Consider the following 27,040-nt stretch of genomic DNA (forward strand, 5'->3'; position numbering starts at 1 on the left):
TGGGGCTTGATCTCACGGCTCTGAGATTATGACCCAAGCTGAAACCAAGAGTTGGATGCCCTTACCCAACTTAGCCACCCAGATGCCCCCAAAGACATTTTAAAATGGGGCTTATGTTCCTAATAGGGAAGATAACACATGATAGGTATACAAATAACATGTAATACATCAGATGGCGATAATACTATGTTTACCAACAAGGTAGGATAAAGGGGTAGAGAATGACCTAGGAATGGAGGGAATTGGGGAAGCCCTCTCTGACTTTCTGGTTGAAGAGCAATGTAGGCAGAGAGAACATGAGATGAAAAGGTCCAGAAGTGGAAGTGTGCTTTGAGTGTTTGAGGAACAGCAGAGGAAGCCTACGAGGCTGAAACAGAATAAGAAAGGTAAAAAGTAGTAGAGGACGAAGGTAGCTGGGAACCAGATCATGTAAGACTAGGGTGGACTGGCTTTAATTTTGAGTGGCTTAGGAAGCCATTGGAGGGTTTTGAGCAGCTCTGGCTTGCATTTTGAAAGATTGATTATGGCACACTGCCATGTGGAATATACATTGTCCGGGGTCAAGGGCAGAAGCAGCAAGACCAGTTAGAGAATTATTAGAATAGTTCAGGCAGGACATGCTGGTGGCTTGGACCAGGGTGATTAGTGATTACAGAGGATATATTTGGATATACTTTGAAGACAGGGAAGAGCCAGGGATGACCTCAAGGTTTTTGGCCAGGGCAACTGAAACTGCCTTTCCCTGAGAGAGCAGACTGTGGGAAGAATAGAGTAGGTTGGGTGGGTGGTAAGGAGAGGGGTGGGGTGGCGGTAGAAGTACAGAATTTGATTTTGATGTGTTCTGCTTATGATGCTTGTTAGGTATTCATTTGGAGATACTGTGTAGGCAGGTAACGTGAATCTGGGGAGAGATGGGGCAGGAGATGTAACTTTAGAAGGGGTTAGTGGAGTGATGGTATAAGCTGTCAAATGCTGTCACAGGTTGAATAAGACCTTATATTCTAGGAAGGGAGCTTGGATCTGATTTTTTTCCCCCTTTTTTGAATGTAAAATGATATAAACTGATGGAATTTTAATCTGTCATTCTTTTTTTAGTTAACAGAAGATGAGATAGCTACAATATTACAATCAACGCTTAAGGGACTGGAATACCTTCATTTTATGAGGAAAATACACCGAGATATCAAGGCAGGAAATATTTTGCTAAATACAGAAGGACATGCGAAACTTGCAGATTTTGGGGTAGCAGGTCAACTTACAGTAAGTAAAAATATTACTTCTATTGGTAACTTTCAGCCCTGTCCAGAGAAGGAATTCCTTTCATTTTAGTTATTTTTTCAATAAAATACTCAATTTCATTTTATTTGTGAAAAGGTTATAGAAGGTGCCACTAAGTTACAAAAGAGCTAGTAGGTTATTATAGATCCTTTCCCGGGGTTTAGGTCCCATGGTTTAACTTTGATAAAAATAAAAGCTTAAACAAGAAATGACAGAGTGGAAGTTTAAATTTTATTCATCTTATTTGCAAAAGGAAGAAAAATTCAATCCAGACTGCTTTCCTTGAATAAGATATAACACCATCTCAACCAGGTAGCAGTTGGCAATTACTTTACTGAAAACTCTCTCCTCGTCTGGTTCCAGGATACAGTCTTTTGATTCTTCTCCTACCTCACCAGGGTATGGCAATGACAAAAACCATGTTTTTAAAACAGGAAATACAGAATTACCTGATTTTGAAGAATACCTAAGTGTATATGACATATGTATATATAGAAAAATAGAAACAGTTCTGGACAGATACGTACCAAAATTTGTAACACCATTATATATCAAACAGTTTTCTGGGGTGGTGAAAAAATACTTTTTGTTTGTTTAGGGCTGGTATTAGGTAGAGTTTTTTGGTTTTTGTTTGTAAATCTGCCTGGATTATGTTAGGGAGTTTAATAGGTATTGCAATGGCACAAAAATTGCTTTGATGTTTAAAAAAGAAAATCAGAAACTTATTCCATATTGTGATTACTGGGCCTTTCAAAAGATCTTGTTGTTAACACATAAAGTGCTTCTAGGGAACAATTTATGCTTCCAACTGTAGTATATAAATGTATATAAATCCATTTGGGGGAACCTGACTGGCTCAGTTAGTAGAGAGTGTGATCCTTGATCTCAGGGTCATGAATTCAAGCCCCACATTGGGTGTGCAGCCTACTTAAAAATAAATAAATAAAATAATTTAAAAAAAAAGAATGTACCCATTTTCCCTTATATTTGCTAATACTGAATGAGCAATAAATTGTATTTTTAAAATCATTTTTGAAACAATATTTTTACAGTTGATTATGGCCATTTACAATTCTTTTGTAACTTAACTGAACTGTTCATCTTAATTTTCCTAATTGTGTTGGACCTTTTAAAAAAAAATCTGAAAAAGATAAACCAAAACTTAAAAAAAAAAATTTATGTTGAAATTGTTAATCCTTTGTTATATATGTTGAAACATCTTTTTGTAATTTGCTAGTTATCTTTTTACTTTGATTATGGTTTTTCTTTAAATACCAGAGGTTCCAAATTTTATATAGGGAAATCCACCTTCCTTTTATATTACGGTTCCTGCCTTCGATGTCACCTTTAAAAGACCTATTCTGCTCCAACAGTATATAACTGTTCATCTATACTTCCTTTTAGTACTTTCTGGATTTCATTCTTTGTATTTAAATTTTCAACCTATTTGAACTTCCTTTGGTGGAAAGTATAAGTTAGGAAATTAAGTATAGAATTTTACAAATGACTAGCCAGATGCCTAGCACTTTTTTGTTGTCCTTTGCTTGGTAATTTGGAATGACATTTTAATCATATCTTTGAGCTGTGTGTGTGTGTGTGTGTGTGTGTGTATGCACACATGTAAATACACATACATAGCCATAGTCTGTTTCTGGATTTAGTATTTTTTCTTGTTATGCTACTGTGCTAATGTAACTTCGTCATACAGATCAAGCTGCGTTAGTATCCACTCATTATTCTCCGTTTTCAAAAAATTTCTAGATATCCAAATACTCCTTTCTAAATAATGAGTATTTCAAGGATATAATTCTTGAAAACGACTTTGAGTAGCCCCATTTGAAAACTGCAAATTTAAGTTTTGGAGCAAAGGAAATGACTAAGCGGTAAGTTAGTTCCTGTGCTAGTTTTTTACATAGGACCGACAAAGTGAGATCAATTTAAAAATATTACCTGTCCTTTGCTCCTGGCTGGCACAGCCTAACTGAAGCCACAGGCATTTCAGAAGGAACAGGAGTGATGATGATGGCAAGTCCTGTTGCATATTTAGTTCTGTTTAAAATCCTTCTCTTCCTAAAATACAGGAGCTCTAGAAAGGTTCTCTTTCATTAAGGCCACACTGTTCTGGGGAAGTAGGCAAATGACGTGTGCTAGATTCATATATTTTTCTTTAAGACCCAAACTAAGACTTTCTCTATGTATACATTTTATTTTATAGAATATGTGTATATGATAAAAGAAAAATTATATGTGTACATAGACACACACATATGATTTTTCCTTTTTTAATTTTCGGATAGCACAGGTACTATATATTCATGTAAACCGTTAGAGTGTTACAGAAGTATATGGGATGGAAAGTAAGAGTCCTTTGTGATTCTACCTTTTAGATGTAACTGTTGTTAAGAGTTCAGTGTGTATTGAGATTTTTCTTTTGCTATCCATATAACAACAATATTTATTATTATTGGTTGCTGTTTTGTTGTATATATACACAACAATATAATTTTGCAACCTAATTTTCTCTTTATAATATGTCTTGTACATTTTTCCATGCCAGGAAAATGTATCTATCTCCTTTTTAAAAAATATATGGTGGATGGGGCACCTGGGTGGCTCAGTCAGTCTGACTCTTGATTTCAGCTTAAGTCATGGGATCAGAGTTGTGGGATCGAGCCTCACATCGTGTCTCATGCTCAGCAGGGAGCCTGCTTGAGAATCTCTCTCTCTCCCTCCCTCTGCCTCTGTCCTCCTCCCCCCTCCCCCCGGCTTGCGTGTGCAGTCTCTCTCTAAAATAAATAAATCTTTAAAAAAAATATTGAGAGAGAGCGTGTGTGCAAGCAGGGATGAGGGGGGTGGGGAGGGGGAGAGGGAGAGAAGCAGACTCCCTGCCAGCGGGGAGCCAGATGCGGGGCTCAATCCCCGGAGCCTGAGATCATGACCTGAGCCAAAATCAAGAGCTGTATGCTTAACCAACTGAGCCACCCAGCTGCCCCTAAATAAATCTTTAAAAAATGTGGTGGATATTTATTGTATTTAATTTACACCCTTTTGATGGTCATTTGAGTTGTTTCCTTTTTCTTTTTCCCGCCTCTCCTACAAATATTTCTCCAATACTTGTGCATATATCTTAGGGTACCTGCACATAGGATACATTTCTAGAAAAAGATTTGGATCAAAGGATGTGGACATTTAAGTTTATAAATATTGCCAAATTGCCCACAAATCTTGTACCAGTTTATAGTCTAGTAATGCTGTTTCAGTGCCTGACTTTCTAGCACTAGTTTTTTTTTTTTTTTTTAATTTTATTTATTTATTTGACAGAGAGAGACACAGCAAGAGAGGGAACACAAGCAGGAGGAGAGGGAGAAGCAGGCTTCCTGCCGAGCAGGGAGCCTGATGCGGGGCTCAATCCCAGGACCCCGGGATCATGATCTGAGCCGAAGGCAGATGCTTAACGACTGAGCCACCCAGGCGCCCCGTCTAGCACTAGTTATTATTGACCTTTTAAATTTTTGTCAACCTCATTTTAGTGTTTGTTATTTTTTGTGGGTTTTTTTAATGTGTGCGTTTTAAGAATTGAGAATCTTTTATGTTTCTAGGTCATTTGAATTTCTTTTGTGACCTGCTCAATCATGCCTTGAGTATGGTTTTTATATGTATCCCAAGTACAAGATGTTTCTTATTGTTGGAAAAGTCTTTTTTTCTCAGTAGTTTTAATGCTTAGTGTTGATCTCTACTCTTCTCTGTTTTAGGATACCATGGCCAAAAGGAACACAGTGATAGGAACACCATTTTGGATGGCTCCAGAAGTGATTCAGGAAATTGGATACAACTGTGTGGCAGACATCTGGTCATTGGGAATAACTGCCATAGAAATGGCTGAGGGAAAGCCGCCATATGCCGATATCCACCCAATGAGGGTAAGGAAACCAGTAGGGTGGTTAGCTCCTGGGCATCATTAGAAAGTTGGTGACTTACTTGATTTAGGTACCAAACAGTAAATGAATTAACTGTATATAATTGGTAAGTGTCAGTCTAGACTCCACTAGTCGTAGTCACTAATCAATTCAAGTGTGATCCACCACCTCCATTCCAGAGGTTGTGTATTGACAGCCACCGGACAGGACATAGGTCACAGAAATGCTTGGTTTGGCTTGTGCAGTGTGTGTTTTTCAATAGTTTAGGTGCTCACATTTTTTTTTTTTTTTAAGATTTTATTTATTTCTTTGACAGAGAGAGACACATTGAGAGAGGAGCACAGGCAGGGGGAGGGGAGGGGGGAGAGGCAGGCTTCCCGCCGAGCGGGGAGCCCGATGCGGGGCTCGATCCCAGGACCTGAGCCGAAGGCAGACGCTTAACGACTGAGCCACCCAGGCGCCCCTAAGTGCTCACATTTTAACATAACGTTAACGGGAGCTGAATGGTGGTCTCCTCCTTTATATAGGTCACCGGCTTTCCACTTTATCAGTCTCTAAGATTCCCTAATCACCAAGTAGCCCTTGTCACTTACCACAGTGTTTGCTCTGCTGTTTTTCTCATCATAGTATTAAAAGGAAAGCAAACTGTTTTTCTGAACTCCTGTCACTAACACCCAGCCCGATTTGTTTGTTATCTTTTTCCTGCCTTGCCCTCAGAGGTATTTACATTGGTAAGTTCTGCTTTGTAGATCCCCAGATCCTGTTCATCTGGAGGCTCTGTACTTTGCAGCCTCCATGGATTTCTAGAATAGTAAGGGCCCGTAGGTCCAGTCTCCAGTCAGCGTGACACCCTAAGGGGTTTGTAAGCTGTACCCACCCCAGACCCCTCATCACAGCACTGTTAAAAGGCCTCGACCCTGCCTTCCTCAGTGGCTCCATAGTCCTCCATACCTCCCAACCCAGCTCCTCCCCTTTGATTAATTAGTTCTTCTATTAAAAGACTTAACAGTTTTTTAAAAAGTATTTATGTGCTCAAAGGTAAGGGCAGAAGTGGGGAAGGGTGGGAGGATTTACTAGTAGATTTAAAGAATATAATTTAAGCTGCTAATTACAGAGGTTTTTGTTTTTTTTTTTTAAATTCTGCCTCTTTTATTGGACAGTAAATAATAGTTTTAATTTTTTGAAATAGTAGAATTTAACTGCAGTGTGGTGTTTTTGTTTTTGTTTTTTTTCAAATACATTAAATTGGCTTGGCCTGGACATTAATGAATCTCTTGTGATTTGAGGGACTTTCAGGTTTATGATCTTCTTGCAGTTACTGCTCACATCTAGTGGTGAGGGTGACTTTTATGGGGGAGGGAAATTTGACAACTATGGGGCTGAGATGATCTTCAGACTATCGATGCTCTCAGGTCTTACCTTTTCACTTTGAAAGGTAATATACTGTGGTTAGCAAAAACCAAAATAAACTTGCTAGATTATTGTGAGGTTGAGGAGACAAGAAAACATATGAAAGAGGGAGAGAGAGAGAGAACTATATCAACTTCTTTAATTGTCATACTTCCTACTTTGAGACACTTAGACTTTTGTTGGCATTTGGGTGGGCTTATCAGTGGATAAGAGGAAAATATTTTTTTTTAAACTTCAAAGGTATCTCTAATCATATTTTTATTAGTGCATCACTTTTATTTTACCCTCCCCAATTTTTTTTAACTAGGCGATCTTCATGATTCCCACCAACCCTCCCCCCACATTTCGAAAGCCAGAACTGTGGTCTGATAACTTCATGGATTTTGTGAAGCAGTGTCTTGTAAAGAGCCCTGAGCAGAGAGCCACAGCCACTCAACTCCTACAGGTATGACTCTCCCCGAGGTGCTGCTTCCCTCTGTTTCATTCACATACTGGCCAAAAGATGCTGCCAACCCACCTCTACGGAGACAGTAAAGAAGTATAAGACATTCCCTGCCTCTAGGGAGCTTTGAATCTAACTGAGTAGAAAAGAGTGTTAAATCATTGAACAAGATAATAATGCAAGAAAATGGAGGGCTCTGTGGGATCAGAGACTGGGAACTGACATTTAGTGAGCACCTGCTGTGTGCTGGGTGCCATTTAACCATCACAGACACCCTGGGAGGGATGGGTATTATTTCAGTTTTATAGGTGAAAAAATGGAAGCTTAGAAAGGTTAACTCATTTAGAGTTACTCAGCTGAGAAACAGCAGAGCTGAGGCTAGAACCAAGGTCTTCTTGGGTCCAAAGCAGGAGTGCCCACAAGTCTACCCAGTTCTGATGAGGAACTGAGATTAGTGGTAGGTGATCTTGTAGCTCATGATGGGAGGAGGCCTCTTTGGGCTGGTACTAGGACCGCTCTCCTGGAGCGGGTAACCTCGGTGCGTGGGCCTGGAAGGATGGGGGAGGGGTTTGCGGGCAGTCTGCTCAGTGGTTAGGAGGTTGGATTCAGGAGTCTCACTGCCCAGGTTCGAATCCTGGCTCCCTGTTTACTAGCTTTGTGACCTTGGGCAAGTAACATAACCTCTCTGTTGCTTTAGTTTTCTTTTTTTTTTTTTTTTATAGATTTTATTTATTTATTCATGAGAGAGAGAGAGAGAGAGAGGCAGAGGCAGAGGGAGAAGCAGGCTCCCCCCACCGAGCAGGGAGCCCGATGCGGGACTCGATCCCAGGACCCTGGGATCATGACCTGAGCCGAAGGCAGACGCTTAACCGACTGAGCCACCCAGGCGTCCCTGTTGCTTTAGTTTTCTTATCTGTAAAATGGAGACCCAGTATCTGCCTCATATGTTGTGACTGTTAAGTGATATAATATATGTGACTTTAAATAATGTTTCACACATATTAAAAGTAGTATGTTGTGGATTTGACAAATATCTGTGGTTGTTACTAGGCTAAGCCAATGGTTTTCAGCCGTGTCAGACCCAGTGCCCCCCTTTTTAACCAATATGTATATTTGTAATACTCTTACTGCTCTTCTGGATTGAAATTCTTAGATAATAAAATCTGTGCCCATAATTTAAAAAGAGTATGATGTGTATGATATAATGAAGGCATAAAGATTTATCAAAAATATGTGTCAGTACAGAGATAGGCTCCAGCTTGACTCAACTTGCAGACATGATGAGATAGTTATATACCTGTACCAAGAACCATAATGAGTTTAGAGTAAGAGCAATAAGAACAGAAACCACTCCATTCAGGCAGTACAGGACAACGAATGGGTGGACACTAGAGTAAAAGTGATGTTAAATAATAACAGACCAGGCTTATTTGTATGTGATAAGAAGAGGGAAATGATCTTAGAGATTTTCCAAGTGGAGAGAAGAGAGAACAAAGAAATATGATATTCTTGCAAATGAATTGGGTCTTATTTCTCAGTGTATTGACAGATTCTTTTCTTGCTGGGAGTGGGTATTGATGAAGTTTTGTGGAAAAGAAATCTCTTTTGCAATCCCACTACATGCTGAGGCATACTTCCAATCTCTTGGGTACTTACAAAGACCTTAGAGACTATATTCTGTGGTGGGTGCTGGGGAATAGAGAACAGGTTGCAAAGAGAAACACTGGGGGGACAATGTCAGAATAAGTTGGGGAGACCCAAAAAGAATTTCAATACGTAACTTCCACAGCATGAATTTCTTATTGTACTACCAACACAAATAACAAAAATGTACAGTGGTATTCGTATTAAAAATTCAAGCATTTTTTTGTAAATGAAATTCCACACTATCCCTGTGTTTCAGGTGTCTTTGCTGATTGATATTTGGGTCTACATCTCTTACGTATTTGTGACCAGTTTTAGTATTTCTGCAGTAACTACGCTTTTGCACCAAAATCCTTTTTTTTTTTTTAAAGATTTTATTTATTTATCTGAGAGAGAGAATGGGAGACAGAGAGCATGAGAGGGAGGAGGGTCAGAGGGAGAAGCAGACTCCCTGCCGAGCAGGGAGCCCGATGTGGGACTCGATTCCGGGACTCCAGGATCATGACCCGAGCCGAAGGCAGTTGCTTAACCAACTGAGCCACCCAGGCGCCCACCAAAATCCTTTTTTTAACTAAATCTATAGGTGGAAATGCTAGGTAGCACATTGTATAGGAAGAATAAGCAGGATGAGTAAATTATTCAGTGATACTTAAACAATGTCTTTATGACATTTAAGCCTTACCCTCCAAAATCATCTCCTAAATTACTGGACTTTTTGCTTATTTCTTGAAAAAAATTTGGAGTATTATTTCCTAAAGCGTATATATACTCTGTGACATTTGAAAGATGTGCAGAATGTGCCACAGTTCATTGTTGCGTGGGAGCGTTCCACACCTTGAAGGCTTGCTGCTGTCCCTGCTTCCCCTCACATGCCATCCGTGCTCTCCAAACACCATGACAACTACAGGCTCCCAGCATGTTTAGAAAACTTCCTCTAGGGGGTGGTACCACCCTGTTGAGAATCTCTAGATTTGGCAGAGAGGAACAGAGGAGACTTTTGCAGCCAGGCTGAAAAAGATGGGCAAAGCCTGAATGTGCATCTGGTCAGAGTTACAAAGTGAGTGTGGTTTCACGACTCTCACCCAAAAGAGAGAGAGAAAGATGAGAGTCGTTGATTGAGCAGATGTTATCGGGTACCCCCGGTGTGCCAGGCACTGTGTGGGCACTGGTGCCGTCGAAACCGTCTCCAGTGTTGTCTGCTTTCTCGTTTAAGCATCCATTTGTCAAGAGTGCCAAGGGAGTGTCCATACTGCGTGACTTAATTAACGAGGCCATGGATGTGAAGCTGAAACGCCAGGAAGCCCAGCAGCGGGAGGTGGACCAGGATGACGAGGAGAACTCTGTGAGTGGCAGGCCTTGCCGTGGGCCTCAGGTGTTCATGCGTGTTATGTCGTGATTGCCAGGTCAGGTGACATGAGTGGGGGATAACAGAGCGGCCTGGAGCTGGAGATGCTTCTTGAGTGATTATGGGCGCCGGTCCCGGACACTGTTGAGGGCTTGCTGAGGCTGTCCTTGTTCTTCTCACCATGCTTCCTAAGACACTTTCAAATTTTACTCTTTGGCCCTTCAAATTAACTTTTTTTCTCAATTTTTTTATTCGGAAAAGTGAATGCTCAGGTCTGAGACTTGGTTTTTCATGCCCTTTTGGGGAATCAAGGATCCATACTAAAATGTAGATTTTACACTCACAGACTCCCTCACAAGCCTGAGATTCCAAGGGTGTGCACCTCAGCTCCTTAGATCTATGTTGTAAAACTCTTTTTTAAAAAAATATTTATTTGGGGCGCCTGGGTGGCTCATTCATTAAGCGTCTGCCTTCGGCTCAGGTCATGATCTTGGGGTCCTGGGATCAAGCCCCGCACTGGGCTCCCTGCTCCGCAGGAAGCCTGCTTCACCCTCTCCCACTCCCCCTGCTTGTGTTCCCTCTCTCGCTGTGTCTCTGTCTGTCAGATAAATAAATAAAATCTTTAAAAAATATATATTTATTTAAGTAATCTCTACACCCAACGTGGGGCTCAAACTCAGGACCCCAAGATCAAGAGTCACGGGCTCCTCTGACTGAGCCAGTCAGGTGCCCCTCTGTTGTAAAACTCTTACGAAGGAGAGAGGAAGGGGAGAGGGAGAGGGTCCTCCCGGGTTAGATACGCTACTCTTGCCCAGCTGACTTTCTGATCTTCTTTGGTTAAGTAAGGGTGCTCTCAGTTCTAAGGGGTGTGGGCCTAGCGTCAAATCCAGAAATGCTTGCACCGAGATGAATAATAGTAATTCTTTTTTTTTTTTTTTTTTTTAAAGATTTTATTTATTTATTTGAGAGAGAGAATGAGAGACAGAGAGCACGAGAGGGAAGAGAGGGCAGAGGGAGAAGCAGACCCCCTGCCGAGCAGGGAGCCCGATGCGGGACTCGATCCCGGGACTCCAGGATCATGACCTGAGCCGAAGGCAGTCGCCCAACCAACTGAGCCACCCAGGCGCCCCTGAATAATAGTAATTCTAAAGACTCAAACCTTTCGATCCAGTCAGGCCCGATTTGAGGTTTTGTCCTCTCACAGGAGGAGGATGAGATGGACTCCGGCACGATGGTTCGAGCAGCAGGTGATGAGATGGGCACCGTCCGGGTAGCCAGCACCGTGAGTGATGGAGCCAGCACCATGATCGAGCACGGGGACACATTGCCGTCACAGCTGGGCACCATGGTGATCAACGCAGAGGACGAGGAAGAGGAAGGGACCATGAAAAGTAAGGCTCTGCTTAAATATACTCCCTCCTCTGACAACCCCTACACATTCCAGAGAAAACAGGCTCTTATGGTCTACACGGGTTCAGGCTGGAGTCATTTTCTGGTTGCGCAGGGGACTGGGGATGCGGGAGGGGAGAGCTGGCCTGAGGTGGCAGAGGCAAGAAAGCGTCAGCAGTGAGGAAGGACCTTCTTTTGAACCAGAACGGCCACCTCTCATCGAATGTTGTCATTTTCTCCTATTTGATCCATGGACGCAAGCACGTGCATTGTTTTGATGCATAATTCAGAGTGTGATGAGATTCTGAGCTATTTACTGTAGATATCTTAAGTCTATTTTCTGTTTTCTGAAAGTCAGTAGTCAGGATGACTGTACAGCTTTGAAAGTCCTATCAAGTCCCTTCTAGTTGAATCCTCCTCATCCTTTTTGGCCTGTGGCCGCGGCCTGACACTGGGGCTTGGCTCCCATCTCAGGCTGCTGTCCTCTCCTCTGATCTTCTGTTGTTTCCCTTCCCTACTCTGCATCACAGACCAACTCACAGAGGAAAGGAATTTGGGATACAACGGTAATAATTGAGTTCTGGATGCACATTTTAGCCTGAGCTTTGCATAGGCTTAAGTCTTCATGATCTTTTCATTATCTTAACCACCCCCCCTTTTTAAAGTTCAAAGGTCCTTCCTTTATTTATTTATTTTTTAAAAAGATTTTATTTATTTATTTGACAGAGAGATACACAGTGAGAGAGGGAACACAGGCAGGGGGAGTGGAAGAGGGAGAAGCAGGCTCCCCGCGGAGCAGGGAGCCCGATATGGGACTCGATCCCAGGACCCTGGGATCATGACCTGAGCTGAAGGCAGATGCTTAATGACTGAGCCACCCAGGCGCCACTAAAGGTCCTTCCTTTAAAACCAGGGAGTAGCAAACTATGGTTCACGGGCCAAATCCGGCCCGCCACCTGGTTTTGGCAATAAAGTTTTATCGGAACATAGCCATGTCCATTCATTTGCACGTTGTCTGTGACTGCTTTTGTGCCACAGCGGCAGAGTGAGCAGTTGTGACAGAGACCGTATGGCCCCCAAGGCCTGAAATGTTTGTTCTCTGGTTCTTTACAGACAGAAAAAGTTCTCTAACCCTTGCTCTAGACCCTCTGCTTTGTGATGAATTCATTCCATGAATTTTTCTTCAGTGTTGTATCCCAGGGACTTTGCCAGGCGCGGAAGAAACAGTCCTTGCCGCAAAGCAGCCCACGGTCTTGTGTGGCGGACAGACCATTAATTACACTTCAGTGTATGAAACAAGTTCTAAAATAGGGTTAATCTAGAGGCTTGCCAAAGCAGAGTGGAAGAGTATTCAGTCCGGATTGGGGATTACTGAAGAATTCCTGGAGAAAAAGGCAGGAGGGTTGGCAGTGAGTAGGGCGGGTAGAGGTGCTTCAGCAGAGGGAGCGGCATACCCAGAGTCCCAGCGACAAGGGAAGGGGAGATCAGTGCGGGGGGCCTGCAGCCGGTTTCTCGTGACTGGAGCAAGCAGGTCTGGCTGCGGACCTCAGGCAGCCCCCTCTGCTTTTCACCTTTCACGTCTGTGTATTTATAATCAACCCTTTGTTTATGAAGAGAAAAGGTTTTTTTTTTCTCTTTGGGGGCCAAGGCTCATCATCTGTGTTTGGATTCTGGTCAGAAGGATACAGGTGGTGGAAGAGTATTAGTACTGTTGATGGATGTGTAAATTGGTATAACTTTTCTGGAATGCACTATGCATCAAGAGTTTAAAAGGTTCAGACCTTTGACCCGGTACATTCCACTTCTAGGAATCAGGTCCAAGAAAATAATCGAAGATCGAGACAAATTATATTCCAGAATTTTTCCAAACATGTTACTTATAATTGTAAAAAAAAAAAAAATAAATCTGGATTAACTTAAATGTTTAGTAGCAGATGGTTGGTCTAATAAATTATGATACATCCATAAGAGGGACTATTATACCATGTAAAAGTATTAAAAATCCTGTTTTGGGGGAATACTTAGTGAGTTAGGGAAATGTTTATGATATGTTGTTAAGTGACAAAAGAAGGAAGCAAAATTATAGCGTGACTCTGGTTTTATAAAAGAAGATAAACTAACATACGTTGATGTGTACATAGAAAAAAGACCAAAAAAACCCAAAAAGGCTGGAGGTAAATAAATCAGTTATTAAAAGTAGTTATTGGTAGTAGGGTTATATATATTTTATTTTATTTTTTAAAGATTTTATTTATTAACTTCACAGAGAGGGTGCAAGTATGAGGGGGGCCCTAAAAATGGATATTTATAAAAGTTTACAAAAACATTGTCACCCTGCTAGTCCCTTTAAATTCTTATCTCATTCGTTGTTCTTAGGTATGTTTCATCCCCTACACTCCAGATCGGAGCACCCTAGGGTGTTATGTAAATTATCAAGTGAATGCTATGTACTAAATTTAGTTTTGTTTTTTTAATTTTTAAGTAGCCAGTGTGATTTGTTAGGAAGGTTTGTTTTGCAGTAAGGAGAGGTGCTGACCTCTGTCTTTTCATTGACTCTGAGTGCTTTATCTTCTACTAGTTTTAAGGGCTTTAATCATAGGATTATAATCACTGCGTAGTGTAACGAGGCCAGCCCATTAACATCTGTTGTGCATGCTCATGTTATGGAAAATCTGCCCTTTTTTTATTTAAAGAATTAATTTTGTTCGAAATGTAATTTTCCAAATGTATTTAAAGTGCTAATTAATTCAGTGGGTTGTTTGTTCAGTTTCTGAGCTTGGATAGTTTAGTGTGTCTAATGAGAAACATGCATCTTTTATTATAGTCATGATGAAAAACTGTTTAAAAACCTCAGCAATCACAGCTGAGTGACATTAAATAAACTCAGTTCACCAATCATCTGCTAGAGGTCTGGTAATTCAGTTTTTGGGCCATAGGTTTGACAGATTTGCCACTTATTTTGAGATCTTTACCACTTACTGTTTTAGATGTTATTTAAATTTTTCATCATGGGAAATTAAAACGTACATAACTGCACAGAATAATATCATGAGTGACCTCAGGACCTGTCACCCAGTTTCAAACCTGATTAACTCACTGCCCATCATATTTCAGCCTCCCCCAAAGAAAATAAACTCAATTAATTTGAAGCAAATCTCAGACATCATACCATTTTTTCAGAATTAGTTTTTTTGTTTGTTTTTTGTTTTTTTTTTTTAAAGATTTTATTTATTTATTTGACAGGGAGAAACAGCAAGAGAGGGAACACAGCAAGGGGAGTGGGAGAGGGAGAAGCAGGCTTCTCGCCGAGCAGGGAGCCCAATGCGGGGCTCGATCCCAGGACCCTGGGATCATGACCTGAGCCGAAGGCAGACGCTTAATGACTGAGCCACCCAGGCGCCCCATTTCTTCAGAATTAGTTTTAAACATTTAAAAGAGACTATTTGACCAAGCCTGGCTCAGATGCTAGTTCTGTGTTGTCTTGGAGAAGTCACTTTCCTTGTACGAGCCTCCATGCCTTAATCAGTAAAATTAAAGAATTATTAAATTTAATTTAATTTAATAAATTACGTACTTTCCTTTTCCCTTACAGCTCAAAGAGTTCACACGTCTATAAAGATTGTATAACTCATGACTAATAGAGAACTGAAGTTTCTAGAAGTTGAAATTTGTGAAAATAAATAGGCTTTCATCTAGTGTCTTCTTTGACCTTCTGTGAAATGTTTAATCCTCGAAAATTAAAATTATAACTGTTACCCTCAATAAGCTCAACAAAAAAGACCCATCCCTATAGTTGTTTGCATTAGTTTCAGAGAACCTAATTTTAGTTTCTAATTTTAAAGAAACTGTAATAAGAATATTGACTCACATACATAATTTGTGTAGGACATCTGGGTCAGAAACTTTTCTGAAATTTTTGATATGCTTTTTGATGATTGACTATATTTTACAGATCTTTTTAAAAGTTTATTCCTTGTCTTTGAAAAGTTATATATTTCATTTGCTCCTTTACTGTATTAAAAATTATTATACCAACAGTATTATAGCAATATGAATGCACTGTTAAAAAAGGAAGTAGTTTACCCTCTCACTCCAATAAAGAATGCCTGTTTTTGACCATGTGCCTGTACGGCTCCTATACAGTAATAATTTGCCTAGATATTCTGTTTTCTGATTATTTTCCACTTGATAAGTGTATGCATTTTCCATGTTGCTGCAAAGTCCATTTTTATATTTGTCACACTTAACAGTGTTTTGGTTTTTTTCCCATATATTTACTTTTTATTGAATTTGTTAATGTCACAGAGTTCTTGCACTGCCAAACCATGCCTGAGAATTCAAAGAAAGAAATGGTGCAATAGACAGCCTCACCCACCCATCATACAGTATATTAAAACTTGATTCATGTGCATTTTTATAATTTCACAATCTTTTAAGAAGTTATAACAAGAGTTGGAATTTTAAATCTCCTGCAGGTCTTCAGATTTCTAGTATAGTATGCCATTAAATAAAAGTTCCACATATTCATCTCAGTTCATTCCTCAGTAACATAACCCCCAAAGCAATTTTGCTGGAAAAAAAATGCATACTTTTCAGGGGAAATATGTGGCTCAAGGTCCAAGAGATTATTTGTTAAGATTTTTGGTTCCCAAATGAAGTCTTCAGTTTAACCAAGAATCCCTCGTTTCTTGCTTAATCATCCAACCTCTCCTTGGCTGGCTCAGCTGCTTACCCCAATACACCAGAAGGCAGGCACCCTGCCTGCCACCTCAAACAACGCCAACATCCTGGCCCAGATGTGGTGGGCAGGTCCTGTCAGGAGATACTGTGACCTCCCAGGAGCCGATTCCTGCACTGACACTTTCATCAAGACTGAACTCCTGTAGGAGATATGCCCCTACACCAGGATAGTTTTACTCGCTTACTTGCTTCTCTTGCCAGTATCAAGTCTGCAATTCCTGCATTTGGCAAAGGGATTTATAAGAGAGAAACCCAGACTCTGCGTCAAGTGGTCACATACCACTTTGAAATATATCTATTGAACCAAAGATACAAAACTAGTACATTACCAGACTATCTCATTAGATGGACTTTTCAGTAATCCTGGGTAGCTTCCTGAAGTCCCTTTAAGGACCAAAAATTACTGGATAGTTTAAGCTGTAATTATTAAAAACAGAAGTGCTACATCACCTGTCTTCGCCCCTGACTCTTCAAATGAACATAAAGACATACCAGGAGGTTTAACAGTGTTTTTTAATCATTTATCTGTTGCTAGACATTTTGGTTGTTCCTAATTTTTCACTAGTATAAATAACTCTGCAGGGAACAGCTTACATGTAAATGTTGCTTCTTTTTAGTGTTTCTTAGGAAAAGTTTTCAGAAGTATTTGAATAGTTTCATGTGTATTTGTCATATTGTGCTTGTCCTCCGAAGTTTGTACCACTTTACATTCCACGAGGGTAACAGCAGCTATCAGAGCCCTTGATTTCTTCCTTTATACCCATTTCTCCTTTTTATTTCCCATGTTTTGAATCTCTGTGCCACTTTCTAGGTGTTTTCTCTGTATTTATCTTCTAACTCTATCATTCCTTTTTTAGCCATATCAAATCAATGATTTGACCCAGACACTGAGTTTCTTTTTTTTTAAGATTTTATTTATTTATTTATTTAAGAGAGAGAGAGAAGGAAAGATAGAGAGTACAAGCCGAGAGAAGAGGGAGAAGCAGGCTCCCAGCTGAGCAAGGAACCCAATGTCGGGCTCCATCCCAGGACCCTGGGATCATGACCTGAGGTGAAGGCACATGCTTAACGACCAAGCCACCCAGGTGCCCCAGACACTGAATTTATTTCTGTGGATACATTTTTTGCTTCCTAGTTGTTTTGTTTTGTTTTTTAAGATTTTATTTATTGTTTGCGAGAGAGAGCGAGCGAGCGCACATGCAAGCATGAGCAGAGGAGAGGCAGAGGGAGAAGCAGACTCCCCACTGAGTAGTCAGTTAAGCTGAAGGCAGATGCTTAGCTGACTGAGCCACCCAGGTGCCCTGCTTCCTGGAAGTTTTAATTAGTTATTTTTAAATCCAGTTTTTCTTCTTCTGTAATGTTCTAATATTGTCTTACAAATGTTATTCCTTTATCTCTTTGAATATTATAAATGTCTTTATTTTAAGGTATTTTTTAAATTAATTTTTTTGAGAGAGTGAGAGCGCGTGTATGCACACCTGAGCAGGGTGGTGGGGCAGAGGGAGACTCCCAAGCAGGCTCCACGCTCAGCTCAGGGCAGATCCTGATGTGGGGCTCGATTCCACAACCTCGAGATCATGACCCAAGCCGAAACCAAGAAAGAGTCAGACACTTAACCGACTGAGCTGCCCAGGTGCCAGTAAGGTATTTTTTAGATCAATCTATTATCTTGAGTTTCTTGGGTCTAATTTCTGCTGTTTATTATGTCTGCTATCTCATGCTATTAGATTCTTCTTACACTTTGTTTGTTTGTAGGCTTATCTTCAGTGGGAAGTATCTTCTTTGGAGGTCTCTTATGTTCCTTGAGTTGCATAGGTATCCCTGTGGGGCTCTAAGGGCTATTTCATTCCAGTGGACTCTTAGATTATTTCTCATTTCTGTAGTGTGCTTGTGGAACAGCCAAGGGAATTACATTTCTAGAAGTTGACTCTCTCCACCCCTCACAGGGGCAGAAGCCATTCCTAAGTCATGTCCTTGAGCCTGTGGGTAGAGTTTGTCCTGGCTTCTATCTTTGTGCTGGGAATTGAGTTCTAGCTTCCTTTTTATAGACGTGTCTCGGCTCCTGTCTTTATCCTGGTTCCTGTTCCCACATCAGGCTTAAAACTAGTCTCTATGGTTTGGTCTTCCCAGTGGGCCATTCACTTCAGTGCTATGGGTTCCTTTGTTGCTTTTGCCATTTGCAGAGTTTCCTGTTCTAGTTTTGAGCACTACAGTTTTTCTGTTTTGTTAAGCTTTGAACTTTTGTGTGTTTAGAGCAGGAGAGGGGCCTCTAGTGCTTCCTCTCATTCAATCATCTCGAGCTGTCTGTAGTGATGATATGCCTATTCTTTCTCTACCAGGGAAGACTCAATAGAGAGATTGTTATTTGCTCATGGTCACATGGCTAGTAAGTGCCAGTGCTGGTAATCTGAAGTCCAGAGTCTATGCTCCTTTCATTCTACTGAACTTCCAGTGTGTTTTGGAAGCCCACCCTTACATTAATGGGCATTAGATCTAATATAGAACTCATCAAAATTCATGATTCAGATGGGTGTTGGCTTCTGAGGAGATTCCAGAGATATCTTTTTCTTTTTTCTAGAACCAGTTGTATATTATATATAAATTATTTGTTTATTCTCAGGATAGGCATTATAACTGTTAATAGTAATAATTAATGATTAGGCCCTTCATATATATCAGGCATTGTGCTTAATCCTTTGCAAGCATTTCACATATTAACCATTACTACCATGCTGTGTGGTAAATATAGCCACCTCCCATTTTATAGCAGCAGAAACAAAATTGCAAAGAGATTAAGTAACTTGCTGGTGATCACATAATGAGTAATAGAAGAGCTGAGGCTTGAAGCCAGATATGTTTGATTTCAAAGCTTATTATGTTATACTCCACTTCGGCAGAGCCTCTTCATTAAGTGGTCGAGGCTTGTGTTACAGATCATACGTTGGTGAGCCTCAGCGCACAGGAATGTACCTCTCCTTGCTGGTTGTCTGAATAACTAGCCGCTCTAGAAGTTTCCCCAGGAGTTCCAGAAGCGAAGGACAGATGGCTCTCCAAGGGGGCCTAACTCTGATGACAGGCTTAATGGTGTGTTCTATCTGAGGGCGTATGTTTTGGTTGTGTATATCTGAATCTACAGTGAAGAATCCAGTTGCAGCTGGAGGGAGGGGATCCGAGTGGGGTGAGATCCAGCTGTCTTACAAGAGACTTAAGGAACATCTGTAAGAACCATGGAAAACCATGGCCTTGTACTACTTTGAAAACCTATGTCTGGATAAAATATCAGTTTGCGGATTTGGGAAGATTTCTTCTATTTGTGTACGTAAGTGTGTTTTTTTGGTAAGGGCTTTAGAAGCACTTTGCCCCGAAGATCTGAAGTGACAGGAGAGGTTCTAGGTAAGTGTTAGGATTGTTGTGCTTTCTCTGGACCAGCAGAGGGAGCTGTGTAACAGAGCATGGTTAGAATTGTGTCTACCTCCCACCCCCACCCCCAACCTGCATTCACAAATCCCCTTTCTGTTCTAGGCTTTATTCTCCATCAAGACTATCATTTATTTATTTTAAAATCTATTTTAGGCAAGCGCAGCAACGCTAGGACAGTGTCTTTATTTTATTTAGGTAGGAAATTGGATACCTCATACTTGGCGAAGTCCAAGTAAGACTGAAGTCTGCCAAAATGTCTCAAAACAGTTTAAACTTTTCCTCTCTCTTCCCGGATTTCTTGGTAGACCTTCCCCAGAACTGACGCTTTTTTTCTGCAGCACGGTACCGTGGATGTAGTTTTGCAACCATCATCAGCTAAAATGGCTAACCAAGGAATTAAATAAAGTTTTAAAATAAAACTTAAAATTCTGGTGCAGAGCTCACTTGGGGAATGTTACTTATGTATCAAAGTAAATATTAATAATGGCAGCTTATAGTTTTGTTGCCTCTAATTTTCACCTAATTTGTTTCTACATTGACTACACAGAAGTCAATCTTACTTCTTTCTTTTGATCCTTAATATATTTTTCTTTCTTACCAAGACCTCCAGTACAGTGTTGAATAGTAGAGGTGGTGGTGGGCATTCTTATTTAGAAGGCTTGAGTCCGTGGCATCAATCCTTCCATCTTCTAGGGACGCCCAGGTGGCTTAGTCGGTAAGCATCTGTCTTTGGCTCAGGTCATGATCCCAGGGTCCTGGGATCAAGTACCACATCGGGCTCCCTGCTCAGTGGGGAGCTTGCTTCTCCCTCTGCCTCTCTGCCCCTCCCCCTGCTTGTGCAGGTGCGCACTCACGCGCTCTGTCAAAATAAATAAATAAAATCTTAAAAATTCTTTCCATCTTCCAGTGGTCCAAGTTCTGACTTAAGCCTTTCAAATTAGACTCTGTGAAAGGGAGTGAGTGATTTCTATTTAAAACATGCACACCATTAAGAAATTTCCAATTTTTATTTTAGAGCAATGGCCACATTAATCTCTTGGAAATAGAATTTTAAAGCGAGTGGCATACTTACGTTAGGATAACTCAGGAGCACAGTTTGGGTAAATTCCTGGGATAGTATTATGCGGTGAAAATGCGGCATATTTGTAGTTTGCCAGAAATTCCTAAGTCTCATGAAGGCCTCTGTTGTTGCCGTAAGTTTCCTCATGTCCAAACCAAAGCCCAGGCTCTTGTTGAAATGATTTTATTTCAACACCATCCATCAGGTACTAATTTTGGAGCTGCAGAAGATGGAAATTCTTGACTCAAAGCCTATTTTCTTGACATCTGCAGTTGTTTGGAGGGGATTGTTAAAGCATTGCCTCCCTTGTGTGTTCCCTCTTATTCTCCCTGACTCCGGTGATAGCATTTTGCAAGGATGGTATATAGGACATCAAGTACTGCAGGTATTTAGCACTTCTTTTACCACAGTAGCCTTACTGTCCAGTTTCTGATCCGCTCAGGATGTTTAAAACTATTGTCGGAGAATATTAAGTGTCCGTGTGTGTCTTTGCCACTCATAGCAGTGTCTGAGAGTTTCACATGCATTGGTATAGTTTAACATATCAAAGCTAAAGCTGAAAACGTTTTGTTTTGTTAGAAATGTATCTCTTAGTAAGGGTAGGAGAGAGAAAAAGGGATCGTGGAAAGAACATTAATTTTTGGAGTCAATCCTGGCTTTGAAACTTGCTCAGCATCTTATAATAAACTTCGTTCCACCTTGGCAAGTTACTTCCTTTTCTTTGAGCCTCAGTTTGCTAGTCTGAAAAAATGGGGCATAAAAGTTCCCACTTTGTAGTGCTGTTAAGATGATAAGAGATAATATATGTAAAATACTGAGCCTGTAAATGCTTAAAAGTGGTAAGTAACATAAGTTCATGAGTCTTTTAATGAACCACAGTGGCTTTTTAATTGGACCTAAACATTCCTTCAACCAAGGCTGCTTTTCTCATCCTAATTCCTTTTCTCCTGCTAGGTATTTTTTTTATGTTTTCATTCTTAGTATTAATGGTGTTTTGTAAGTGCCACTGCTTTGCCTTTGCAACTGGCATGAAAATGGTCGAGCTGGGACAGCTGGGGGGGCTCCATCGGTTAAGCATCTGCCTTTGGCTTGGGGCATGATCATGGAGTCCTGGGATCGAGTCCTGCATTGGGCTTCTTGCTAAGCAGGGAGCCTGCTTCTCCCTCTGCCTGCCGCCCCCCCCCCCCGTTTGTGTGTGCCCTCTCTCTCTCTTAGACAAATAAATAAATAAAATCTTTAAAAAAATAAAAGAAAAAGAAAATGGTCAAACTAAAGGAAGGTTACCTGTCAGTTTCAGTAATGTTTTAAAAATGTGCTACGATGAGAGAGAGTGGCTCTGTGTGTGTGAGTGTGTGTGTGTGTGTGTTTCACATTCCTTGGCAATAAGATATAGGTGTTTTGAGAATCTGTTAAATAGCTCAGCATACAAGATGACAGATTTTAAAGAAGGCTAGGCTTTGGATCCACCTGAGCCTTCCTTTGTTAAGTTTCAAACTGTTATCTTAATACTGTGGCATTTATTACTGACTGGATTTTTTTCTCTCCCTGAAAGATAATCGCTGTGGTTCACTGTGCATTTATCAGAAGCTTTCTGCTTGGTGGGATTTACAGTAGAAGAGCAGGCTCTTGGTCCTTAGACTTTTCTCACAATTGCACACATAATTCAAGGTCATCCTGCTAGAGTGGAGACTAAATCCTAATTGTTTGTGCAGTTTTTCTAATTGTGTCCAGATGTTGGGCTCAATTTTATCTTTGGAAGCCATTAACATTCTTGATTCTTTTGGGATGAGCCAAAAAGCACAGACATGTGGTGCCTGAAAATTCATTTGGAAACACCCTGCCAGACCACATATTAGGATATGAAAGTACCAGATCTCAGTGTGACTTGGGTGAAGGGCTCAAGGCCTATATTTTTGGGAAGATAAGGCGCTTCGTTTTAGGTAAATTGGTAAAAGGAGAGCCAAGAACAGCTTGGGGGAAATGTATTTTCCAAGAGAGAGCAGTACCATGAAAATAATGAAGAACAAGGGAAAATGAGTCCTAAAAGATAACGCTTTGGCTCTTTTGCCTAAAGAGGCAGATAAATCAGTTGTGACTGGTTAGGGGAATATATTTCTCTGGCGCTCTAAGCTGTTCTGACCTGCCTATTCTTTTCAGCAAAGGAATGGAGATGCATTTTGATCAACTTAAAATGGCTCTATATAGAAAAAGTAGATGATTCTCTTAAGTGTTTATGCTGTAAAAAAATACCAGTTTGGAGGGGTGCCTAGGTGGCTCAGTCATTAAGCATCTGCCTTCGGCTGAGGTCATGATCCCAGGTTCCTGGGATCGAGCCCCGCATCGGGCTCCCTGCTCTGCGGGAAGCCTGCTTCTCCCTCTCCCACTCCCCCTGCTTGTGTTCCCTCTCTCGCTGTGTCTCTCTGTCAAATAAATAAAATTAATTAATAAATAAATTAATTAATTAAAAAAAATCAAGTTGGAATCAGTATTTGTTAACAATAAGTATCTAATGACAAGCAAAAAGTATTTATTAGGTAGTCACTTGTGTCATTACTGTGTAGTGTACAAAAACCAAATGAGGCATTTGCTGCTGACCAGGAATTTATAGGTTTAAAGGGGAAGATGACATTTGTCATTATCATTATCTAGTATTTATGGAGAACCTGCTGTACCATAACTGTTCATTGTAATTTCTTGCATGCCTGGGACATTACCGTGGATGCTTCAGATAGTGGTATTTGATGATGACATAACTTAGTTGGGAATATAGGACCTCTGTATATGAAGGTAGTATAATACTAGGCCAAATGCTGGGTAAGTGGTACAGACAAATATTAAAGGTTTTGTGAGAAGGAAAGCAAGGACTTAGATGTGCAGAAAGGCTGGGGGAGGCTATTTTAGCAGGTGCAAAGTCAGACACGTAGACATATATATTGAATATTCAATTCGGCTGAAGTGGGTTTTGACCGGATATTGCAGGACCTTGAATGCCACACTAAGTTTGAACTTGATTCTGTTGGTCATAGGGTAATATAAAGACATTTTCATCAGAAAGGTGATAGAACAAGGTGGTTTTTTAGGACAGCCAGTGGGATGATGTGGAGTTTGAAAAGGCAGGAAAAGGGAAGACCAGTTCGGAAGTGTTTGCAATAACCGAGGTATGGATCATTTTCACTTGTCAGCCTTCTGTATCTTTTTGGATGTGCTACCTCGATTGCTCTACTTAGTGACCCTTTGAAATTTGGATTTAGATCTTTGAATAGATACGTGGCAGCTCACCAGAGTTAAAGAAGTAAGTACCACCACCCAGAGGTCACGTCAGTTTACATAGAGGCAGTTGCCAAAATTGGTTAACTGGAAGAGTTATTCTAGTTGGCCTCCAGGGAATCCTATAACTTATGATTCCCAGCAGTTCTTAGAGGCTTCAAAGAACATTCAAAGGAATATTTATGACCAGACATAGAAACTTGGATAGAAACTTGTGTAATGAAATGAATTATAATGTGGAAAGCACTTAGGTGCCCAGCAACAAAAACAAAAACAAAAACCACACAAGAAACAAAGTCTAATAAAGGTTAGATTAAAAATCAGAACAAACAACCCTCTGATAAGGCATATTGTTCCAAGACAGAAGAAAACATTTGAGGGATTCGTCAAGTTTTTTCTTGCAAATATTCATATATGAAACAGAAGAAAATACAGGCTCTGTCTATTCTTTAAGGTAGAAAAGAGTTCTTATTGTGGAAATTAAGGACAGAGTAGTGACCATTATGGTTTACTTAGTGACAGTCTTATAAAAATGAACGTAAACATGAAAGGGCATAAAGTTGAACATCCAGCAGGTGGTCACTCTGAAGGAAAAGATGGGCTTCAGTTTTTGGTCAAGCTCTTTCCCAGTTACGACTACCCTGGCATTATGCCATAGATCATATGAATCCAGAAACCAAAGTAGATTGTAGAGGAAAGTGGTCCTTCTTTTTTTAAAATTGAGTTATTGATCTGTAACTCACATACTATGTAATTGACTCATTTAAAGTATACAATTCAATGGATTTTAGTATGTTTACAGAGTTGTGCAACAATCACCACAATCTAATTTTTAATTGAGATATAATTCACAAAAAAAGAGAGCTACGATTCACCTATCATAAAATTCACCATTTTAACGTAATACAATTCTGTGGGGTTTTAGTGTATTAACAAGGTTGTGCAGCCATAGCCTCTGTTGAATTCCAGACATTTTCTTCACACCCCCCAAAAACCCATAGTCCTGTTAGCAGTCAATTCTTGTTACCCCCCTGCCCCTCTCCCCAGGCAACCATTCGTATGCTTTCTGTCAGTATGGAATTTGCCCCTTCTGGAATCATACAAAATGTGGCCTTTGTGTTTGGCTTCTTGCACTTAATGTTTTCAAGGTTTATCCATATTGTGGCATCTGTCAGTACTTTATTCCTTTTTTGGCTGAATAATTCCATTGTATGGATAGTACCCTGTTTTGTTGACACTGATTTTAGAGAATTCTGGTTGCCACCAGAAGAAACTCCATATCCATTAGCAGTGACTTGCCATCCCGCTCACTCACCCCACAGGCCTAGGAGACTTCTAATCTACTTTCTGTCTCTACAGATTTACCTGTTCTGAACATTTCATGTAGAGTCATAGGATATGTGGTTTTTCGTGACTGGCTCTTTTCACTTAGCATAATACTTTTAGGGTTCATCTGTGTTGTAGCACGTGTGAGTACTTCATTCCTTTTCCCATTGTGGAATAATATTCCATTGTGTGGCTATACCATATTTTATTTATCCATTCTTCAGCTGATGGACATTGGGTTGTTGGTCCTTCTGTTTTTATTTATTTATTTATTTATTAAAGATTTTATTGATTTATTTGACAGAGAGAGACACAGCAAGAGAGGGAACACAAGCAGGGGGAGTGGGAGAGGGAGAAGCAGGCCTCCCGCAGAGCAGGGAGCCCGATGTGGGACTCGATCCCAGGACCCCGGGATCATGACCTGAGCCGAAGGCAGACGCTTAACGACTGAGCCACCCAGGCGCCCTCCTTCTGTTTTTATATAGCATTTTTCAAAGAAAAGTGAGTATGGGATACAGTTGCTTATGACTTCACCCCCGGTCTGTGAGCTTAGACAGATTTCCATTGAGTTTGCCGTATGCTGCTTGCAAAGAAAAATGGGTCAGTCATAGTACAGGAATTCATGCATTTCCTGTGTCAGATAAAAGAACCAGAGCAAGAGATGGCTGTTTGGGAAGTTTGACTTTTCTGCTCAGTCCATTCTCCCTATGGCTTCAGGTTTCTGACATTATCATTCAGCTGAACGTCTTCATTTCCTGGGATACATCTGAAAAAATACCCTAGCTCTCACTGAAACAAAAAGCCCACCAGCCAGCTGAAGCCCTGGGGACAGCATTGCCTTTAATCAGCTTGGACTGATTCTCTTATGCTTTTCAGTACTGACAGGCTGTTGTCCAGCACACTTGATCATCTAGCTCAGGAGTGCTAAAAGAAAAGTTCAAAGATAAGGTTTCTGGGAAAATTCCATTCCCCCACTCTTTCTACACTCAACTTGGTGGCAGTTCTGACATGTCAAGAATTTTCATTTTAGGGGTGTCTGGGTGGCTCAGTCGTTAAGCATCTGTCTTCGGCTCAGGTCATGATCCCAGGGTCCTGGGATCGAGCCCCGCGTCGGGCTCCCTGCTCCGCGGGAAGCCGGCTTCTCCCTCTCCCGCTCCCCCTGCTTGTGTTCCCTCTCTCACTGTGTCTCTGTCAAATAAATAAATAAAATCTTTAAAAAAAAATAAGAATACAGTATATAATACTTCCAACATACAAAATGTATGTTCGACTGTGTATGTTACCAGTAAGGCTTCAGTCAACAGTAGGCTACTAATAGTTAAGTTTTGGGGGAGTCAGAAATTTTATGTGATTTTCAACTGCATGGGGGTCGGTGCCTTTGTTCAAGGGTCAACTATACTATCCTTTCAAGTCTTTAGCCCATTTTTCTACCTTTTTTGGGTCATCTTTTGGTAGATTTAGGAATATTGTGTGTGTGTGCATGTGTGTGTGTGTAGGAGCTTATCTGCCTAAAACCAAGAACTCTCGAGAAATTTTAAAGAATTTTCTTTAAAAAAATTTAAGGTACTTGTTGCAAATATTTTCATCCAGTTCACCATTTGTCTTTTGTCTTGGCTTACTAATTTTTAAAAATGTATGGTGTTTTTTTCACACAAAAGGCTTTTATTTATCCATTTTTCATTGCATCTGGGTTTCTGTCATAGTCAGAAACCACACCCAGGTTTCAAGTGCATCCACACAAGTTTTCTTGTAGTATTTATGGTTCCTGTTCTTACAGTCAGAGCTCTTACCCATGTGGAGTT

General features: G+C 40.6%; 1 protein-coding gene across 2 annotated transcripts in view; it reads left to right on the forward strand.

Annotated features, from left to right (window-relative positions):
- The window catches only part of STK4 (serine/threonine kinase 4), a 93,482-nt gene that overhangs the window by 26,449 nt on the left and 39,993 nt on the right, over positions 1-27,040 (forward strand). For both annotated transcript variants that reach the window (XM_021689098.1, XM_044918733.1), the window contains exons 5-9: positions 1,096-1,260; positions 5,031-5,198; positions 6,913-7,050; positions 9,905-10,033; positions 11,241-11,427. In XM_021689098.1, coding sequence (XP_021544773.1) covers positions 1,096-1,260; positions 5,031-5,198; positions 6,913-7,050; positions 9,905-10,033; positions 11,241-11,427 — 787 coding nt within the window. The remainder of the gene's footprint in view (positions 1-1,095; positions 1,261-5,030; positions 5,199-6,912; positions 7,051-9,904; positions 10,034-11,240; positions 11,428-27,040) is intronic.

Source organism: Neomonachus schauinslandi, chromosome 10 (genome assembly GCF_002201575.2).
Source record: "Neomonachus schauinslandi chromosome 10, ASM220157v2, whole genome shotgun sequence".
Classification (NCBI taxonomy): Eukaryota; Metazoa; Chordata; class Mammalia; order Carnivora; family Phocidae; genus Neomonachus; species Neomonachus schauinslandi.